Below are 7,891 nucleotides of genomic sequence, written 5' to 3' on the forward strand. Positions count from 1 at the left end.
TATGAAATGTTTATGTTGGACAGCTTCGGTTTGTCAATTGATTTAATCTAGTTTGGTATTTTCACGATCATCAATTTCTAAAAATTTGCACAAATATCTACTAATAAAAACATAAAAACCGAACGGTCGAGATGCTGGTATGTGATTGAAAAGTAGTTTTCATGAGTGATTCCTTAAAATGGCCGAAGAAAAGAATCTCCTACTAGAATGGCCATTTCCAACTAGTTTTATTTATTAATGTTTTAGAATGTGTTAAAGGTTTGGATGTCAAATTCTAAAGAAATATAGCTTTAGGATGACACCAATGTCTAAGATGATGTCAAGTAACATTGAGCATCAATATATCAAGTACATCGAAATTTTTTTGCTCTTTTCTATCATGTTGTTCAAATTACAAGACTTGAAGCCATTACCAATCGACTTGAAATGCCGCAAAAGCAAGCATTTTAGCACAATATTCTTATCATCAAGCTCATGTGAGATCTTCTCTTGGTTGGAAATGCTTACTTAAAGTACTTGTGATTTTACCAAATTTCACTTGTCTCTCCAGTTGAGTACTTGAATCGATGATCATGGATAAGAGTGGACGTTTTGAAACCGAAAACCGATCTATCACACCGAACAGAACCGAACTGATAAAAATTAACTGACACCGAATTGAACTAATGCTTGCGATGCGAGTTTTTATTAGTGTTTATAATAAACTGATAAAAACTTAACCGAACTCATACATTTATATTTGTATTATATGAGGTTAATTCCTATAAAAAATTACTCTCTGTTGTAACCTCTCAAGCACTAAATTATTATTACTCTAACTATACCTTATATGTGTTTAATTACCTATTCACCCCTAATCATGACATATAGGATCAACTATGTTTTCTTTAGTGTCTGAACAGTTCAGTACGTCCATGAACAGTTTCTCTGGAGTAGCTAAATAAGGCTTCGTCGATCTTATTACTAAAGAGTCAAGTTGAACGACTATAACAGTATAACTTGACCTGATTTTAGGGGTGATCCTTTTTTTGGCTATACATGGATTTTCACAAATGTTTCTGAGACTAATTATTGTGCATGTTTCCTCACATGTAGTCATAGGCGACTTATCCTTAATTGGGCATAAACTATAACTCATTTCTTTCATAAACAAATTGCTGGTAACAAATGTGGTTGTTTCCGCAGCATAATCTAAACTCTATTCTTTCAGCATTCGCCAAGAGTTGTGAGCATAGCACAGTTGCTCTGATCTTTTGCCAAGTACGAGTTGCATCAATTGGTAAGAGAAGGTATGATTGTGCGGCAAGATTAGTAAGAGGGTTAACATGCATCTTCTTCCATGTTCGTGTTGCATGAACCAAACCGAAAAATGACCAATAACAGAGACGGAAGTAGATTTAACGTTACAAATTCCATCTGCTAATCAAGACAAACAGCCATCGCAAATAAAATTGGGAGGTGATATTCACACTCCTTTTTGTGTGTTGTAATTTAAACACAAATGGGAGCGTGAGTATTAATTTTGAGTACAGAGGGGTGTGCGAATATCACCTCCCTTAATATTTGGACCCAAAAAAGGCAAAAACCACAAATTCAAAATACTAGCATCTTTAGAACGTCACGTCCTTGTAATTGAGAATCAAACCTTTCAAATTAGTCAGCATACAAAGGAAACAAGTATATATGTGTGTAGTCATCACTCCAGACCCAAAACATGTCTGCATACTAATCATTGTAAAACTACCAGATCCATCCTTCTTAACTCTCGTCCTCTTTTGCTCCAACCAACATCACAATAGCATGTATGCAACATCAAGATATTGGTTCATCAGCTCACCACCCGGATCTCATCAACAAATGACAATCCCGGAACAAGAAATGTAGTCCACAAAAGATGGCTTCTAAGTTCTTACCTTTCAGCCTATGCACTTATCTGTGAGTATATTGTCTAGACTCTAGACTGTCCCTCTATACCTTGTCTATACACTTATAAGAGGAAGAGGTTTTCATACCTATTTATCCAACTTCAGAGGGATGATACTACCTTCATGCACAAACTTTTAACAGCTATAGCTGTCACAAGGAGAACACTAAAAAGTGCCACCGTGCAACCAAATAGGAGAGAGAACTCGACTCGTTGCACACCACCTTTACTCAAATGCCCCTGCAATAAAGTACAGACCAATGTCATTTATTCTTGCTTAATCAGGTTGTGTGCTGTGTGCATGTGAGATATAGAAAATGTGTCGCTATGGTGAGAAATCATAAACAAAGAGTAGACCAATCCAATTAAATGCCTCTTAAAGTAGCATATCTTAATATAAATGCAATGCGGGGTTCCAAAATATTTTTAAAGGCACATTTTGGAGATTTTGTTTTCTGGAAAAAGCAAGCCCTATGTTAAAGATGAAAGATTTGCAAGTTTCTGAAAAACTGTTACTCACCTACTTTTAACTTGTAAGCATATCAGAGAGTAGGCTCATTCTGACCACAAATTCAGTGAACATATTAAGGACTTCACACATGACATAACTTTTTAGTTATTATGACTGCTGCCTATCATCTTCCACTTTCGTAAGTATAGCTTACAAGTTAGGAAAGCCTCGTGATGCAACTGAGAGAACCCATGGCCATTCTCAAATTACCCCAAGTATATTTACCATGTATGTTTCATTAAAAAAAATAAAACAGAAAACTGAAAAAGACCACACTTAAGAAAACACAGTAACAATGTAGAATGAAAATTGAAAGTCAATTTAACACGCTTCTCAGATCCATAAGACACTGGATTCTCCAAGCCTTGGACAATCAATGACCGGAACAAACACAATATACAGAATTTTGCAGAAACTCATCAATGGACAAACCATAGAGTTAAAAAAAAAAAAAAAAAAGTATTGGGTTTGAGAAATTACTAATTGCTTCTGCAAATCTTTTATCTCTTCGATGCTTGAACTCCTCTCCTCTGTTAGCTTTGAGATAGTAACTTCAGCCTGAAAAGAATTTAAAAAATTGAGAAAAAGAGGAACTTGGTTAATATTATATTTTGAAAAATAATCATGTTATATTTTGTAACATGTTAATATTATATTTTGGTTCAGTGAACCAAAGTTTTACTCTTTCTTTGTCCAATAAATAACTCAGAACTAAGTTACCGTCTCTTAATAATGAGGCAATTCATTCTTCAAACAGAAAGTAATTTGACGCAGCCACTTAGACCAGGAATATATCTAATATGTTAACTCTTGACTTTGATCAAAGTTACAGACATGAACAGACTAACTTGTGTCCAAGAAGACATTACGATGCAGCAAGTTTCCCCACGAATCATTTAAATCTGCCTAGTGTTTTACCCTCCCCCCTCTCCTACAGAAATATAAGTATACAACACCATGAATGTGACAGAACTTGTGAAACACTACATAGAATTTCAAAAGTCCTTGAATTAATAACGTTCTATTTCTTTTTCTTGAAAAAAGAAAAGAAAGAAGGAAGATAGTTTATCAAACAACTATTAACTGGTTTTCAAACACTGCATGAAGATAGGAGAACTACTATCTCATAACATCCAAGCATCCAAGATGAAAAGAGAATATGTCCCCTATTCTACCAAACAATTGAACCATCTTTACTTTCGCTGCTCTAAATGATTAAATGGGGGATCAAATAACTCAATCTCAATTGCCCAATCTAAAACCAAGCAGTACGATCACCTACTAGCAAGAGGTCTTGCACACAATCAATGCAAGAGGCACCATAGAAGGACAAAGTAGAGGTGTATCAAAAAAAAAAAAAAAAACAGATAGTCAAACTCCTCATATTATGCAGAGAAATACTGCTAGAGTTGGTTTGTACACGCAATTGAAAATTTGGAAAAAAAAAATATTCAGAAAAGAATAAACCTGGCTCAGCTTTAGTTCAAGTTCAAGTAGCTTTGATTTCATCTCCTCAATATCTTTAACTAACTTCAAATTTTCCACAACCTGTGCTTTATCAGCCTCCTGCTCTTTTGCTAGTTTCAAAAGCAAATCCCCTGATGGTTTCAACTCCATATCTTTTGCTGGTTCCAATTCCACCACATCAACTGGTTCTAACACCACATCTCTGGCTGGTTCCATGTCCGTAGCATATGTTGGCCTTGACTCCACATCATTTATTGCTTTTACCTCCTCATATTTTGGTAATTTCAATTCCACAGCCTTTGCTGGTTTCAACTCCTCTTCCCTTCTTAGTTTCAATTCCACATGCTTGGCTGGTTTCACCTCAGTATCCTTTGATGGCTTTGACTCCTCACTATTGACAACTCTGAACTTCACATCCTTTGTAACCTGGTACATATTACCAAAACGATTCCACAAAACCAGTTAGAATACTTTGTGATGGACTTGATCAAACAACAGATATCAGAAGACAGTCACTGTAAGGCTGAGTGATGATACTAAATTTAGAAAGTGGGAGCAGGGGAGAGGAGGGAGGAGAGAGGGAGAGAATCCAACATTTTCAAATAAGGGTTTCTCTAACCATTTTGTGTTGAGGGAGGGTTTCTACTCCACCAAATACTTGATCATTTAGTATTGAAGCTTCATTGCCCTGCCCTTGCTTCAAGTCTACCTTGATTGGTGACAGTATTGGCGAATCAGGTGGGCTCATAAGGATTACCCTTAGCTTTTTCTCTTCAACGTGTTTGCCCTCATCTTTAGCAAACTGTGAAAATAAACAATGAGAAACCTATACAGAATCTCAAGCTACCAAAAACTACCAGGACTTACCATGCTAGCTGTAATATCTGCGTCAGTTGTCCCAGAAGAAACAATTGTGCTTTGGATTAAGAACTTATCTCTGCAATCCATGTCAGGCAGAGCTGTCTTTTGAGCTTGCATTGTAACTACATTCACAAAGGAGGTCAAATGGTTATAACAAAAGCACCTATAGGAGAAAACGATCAGAAAGTACAATGCAGAGAACAACTCTAAACTCATTGCATTGTGAGCCCAGGGAATGCCAAAATCTTGATCTTTCTAAAGCAGATAAAAATTTTCAATGAAAAAACTGGAATAGAATAAGGTCCCAACATCTTCTGTTCAATCCACCCACAGGATAGAAACATCAAACATGTAGAAATAATGTCAAACTGCAAGACCTATATGGCATCCAATGATTTATTAAGTCAATTTTTTCTTCTTCTTTTAAGATTGGAGCATACGAGTCCAACCTCATGCTCCTGTAACTACTAATAAGCAATGTTTACATGCAGATTCAAACATTATCTCAGAGCGTACTCAGTGAGGTGAATGAAAGTTATACCTGAAAATTCACAAGCTGATTTTGGCAAGATAACACCTACATTTGGTCGCACACAGTATTTCTTGGGGGATGTAGTTTTAACCTGCAAATTCAATCTTTAACTTGTAATTTTGTGTAGCATTCCTTCTTATGTAATGAACTTCACTTCAAAAACTTGGAAACAAACAAAATGCAATACAAACCTTAAAAGCAACATGGTGGTCGGACATGTTGGTAAGTCGAATTGAGCATGAGCTTTGCTTCTTCAACTCAACTACGAAAACAATTACACAGTCAGTTTACAAGTCACAAAGAATAGTTACTGTGTAACATAACGTTGAGTTCAATAATTTTAACCCCTATTTCCTCTCAACTATTATCTTCCACCAGCTAAACGAAAGCAACACTAAAAAGGGAACATGACCTTTAAATCTAACTACGGAAGTGTAAAACTTCCCACTTGCTGAATAACAAGAACATGCATTAATATGTTAAATATTGGCAGTTTCAAAATCAATGCTGCATTTCATGCAATAAGCCTAGAGCAATGTACCAAAAAATAGAAGGAAAACATAATAGGTAAAATCATGTCTATTAATAAGTGAAAATCCTCTAATCCACACAGCATGTCTTGGTTCCAACTATGTGGGTCAAGCACATGAATGAAGCAAGAATCAAACACCATAACATTTAAATACGAAAAATGATCAGGATACTAAATCATAAAGAAAACAATTAGTATGGACCATCCTCTAATCATGAGCTTACCTATGAACTTCAATTCTTTGGGATGAATCTCCACGATTGAATTCATCATTATCAAACCTTCACAATGATCCAAACGCTACACTCTGATATCCAAATATCCTTTTTCACTGCACAGCAAGCAAACAGATTAACAACAGCAACAAAAAAATCCTTCATATAATATATATACAAGCCATTGATCTCTGCTGACCCACCCTTAAAGCCTTAGAAAATCAAAATTTAAATATGATTGAAATTATTGAACTCTTGGGACCCGGTAGCATAGGAGCTAAAGAAAAATAAGGGAAAAAGAAAACCAAAAGTTGCAAAAAGAAGTTTCATGCACTAGATCCCAAAACCATAGCAATAGAATCCTACTAAAGTTGTGTCGGCTACTGAGAAATCAAAATCAAAATCAAAAGCACTGGTTCATATAGCTTCAACTCGTTTTGACTCGGACGTCAAAAGGAGTCGGTTCGACGTCATTTCAATTCCGGTCCGGTCCCGGCGATCAAATCACAGAGCAAGTAAAATCGAAAACGAGCAACTGAGGTAAACGACGCCGTTGGAATCAGACGGAGCTTCAACTCGTTTCAACTCGGACATCAAAACGAGTCAGCTCACCGTCGTTTCAATTCCGGTCCAGTCCCGGCGATCAAATCACAGAGCAAGTAAAACAAAAACGAGCAACAACTGAGCTAACGACGCCGTTTCCAATACTCCATTCTGATCGACGACGGAGATTGTCCACGACGTCGTTCGAATCAGACGGAGCTTCAACTCTGAAGTCAACACAAGTCAGCTCAACGCCGTTTCAATTCCGGTCCAATACCGGCGATCAAAGCACAGAGCAAGTAAAAACGAAGACAAGCAGTTCAGGCAACGACGCCGTTCTGATCGGGAACGGAGATTGGACACGACGCCGTTCAAATCAGACGGAGCTTCAACTCAACGAGTCAGCTCAACGTCGTTTCAGTTCCGGTCCAATACCGGCGATCAAAGCACAGAGCAAGTAAAAACGAAACCGAGAAGTTCAGGCAACGACGCCGTTTCCAATACTCCGTTTTGATCGGCGCCGGAGATTGGAGACGGCGTGGTTCCGATCATAATGAAAATTGAGAAAATGAAAGTTACCTGGAGAATCTGAGAGGATTTGAGACGCGGTGGAAATGCTTGAGAAGCTTTGAAGGAATCGAAGAATTTCAAAGCCCTAGATTCTAGAGAGAGAGAGAGAGAGAAAGGAGAGGGTGGGATTTGGTGGACTGAAAACACTGCGTTGGTTGTACCGGACTCCACTTAAAAGAGTTGAGTCCTCTTTCGCTCTCAACTGTTTCCGGGTTTTACTTACTCCAGTCTTCACGCAATACGACCCCCGTCTCTCTGATCTTGTAATTTATTTTTATAGAATTCTTCTCGGGTCAACCGGGTCGGCCCGGTGAGTCTTCGGTTAGATATAGGTCCGGCCGTCCAATTCTATAAGAGAAAGTTCACCCGGTGACCAGGTCACCCACTATTCACTATTTTTTAGTGTTAATTTCGTGTCTTGGATCACAAGTACAGTGTATTTCGTGCCCTGAATCACCCTATACAGTGTTCTGGGTCACCATGGTAACCTGCGGGTCACGAAATACACTGTGTACAGTATTCTGGGTCACCATGGTGACCTGCACAGTGTATTTCGTGTCCTGTGTCACGGGCACAGTGTATTTCTTGACCCAGAGAATGAAAATATACACTAAAAAGTAGTGAATAATTGGTGACCCGGTGACCAAACGAGTGAACTTGCTCTAAAGTCATGTTTTGATTTTTGATTTGGCAAAAGAAAAGTAATTTAATTAGTGAATTACACGTACGTGTAACC

The 7,891-nt window shown here is 37.6% G+C and overlaps 1 protein-coding gene across 1 annotated transcript; it reads right to left on the reverse strand.

The window, feature by feature from the left end:
- Positions 1 to 1,592: 1,592 nt before the first annotated feature.
- Positions 1,593 to 7,405, reverse strand: LOC112194899 (vesicle-associated protein 2-2). Its single transcript, XM_024335150.2, has 9 exons — positions 7,165 to 7,405; positions 6,052 to 6,158; positions 5,487 to 5,557; positions 5,305 to 5,386; positions 4,770 to 4,885; positions 4,522 to 4,704; positions 3,903 to 4,328; positions 2,916 to 2,993; positions 1,593 to 2,164 (listed from the first exon to the last, which is right to left on the reverse strand). The coding sequence occupies exons 2-9, from the start codon at positions 6,098 to 6,100 to the stop codon at positions 2,027 to 2,029; spliced, it is 1,143 nt and encodes a 380-aa protein (XP_024190918.1). The 5' UTR covers positions 6,101 to 6,158; positions 7,165 to 7,405; the 3' UTR covers positions 1,593 to 2,026.
- Positions 7,406 to 7,891: the final 486 nt, after the last annotated feature.

Source organism: Rosa chinensis, chromosome 3 (genome assembly GCF_002994745.2).
Source record: "Rosa chinensis cultivar Old Blush chromosome 3, RchiOBHm-V2, whole genome shotgun sequence".
Taxonomy (NCBI): Eukaryota; Viridiplantae; Streptophyta; class Magnoliopsida; order Rosales; family Rosaceae; genus Rosa; species Rosa chinensis.

Coding starts and splice junctions, on each gene's coding strand:
- LOC112194899 (XM_024335150.2), bottom strand. CDS start 6,100: ATGATGAATTCAATCGTGGAGATTCATCCCAAAGAATTGAAGTTCATA. Junction 4,886..5,304: donor ATCAGCTTGTGAATTTTCAG/GTATAACTTTCA, acceptor TTGTGAATGTAG/TTACAATGCAAGCTCAAAAG. Junction 4,329..4,521: donor CCCTCCCTCAACACAAAATG/GTTAGAGAAACC, acceptor AATATGTACCAG/GTTACAAAGGATGTGAAGTT.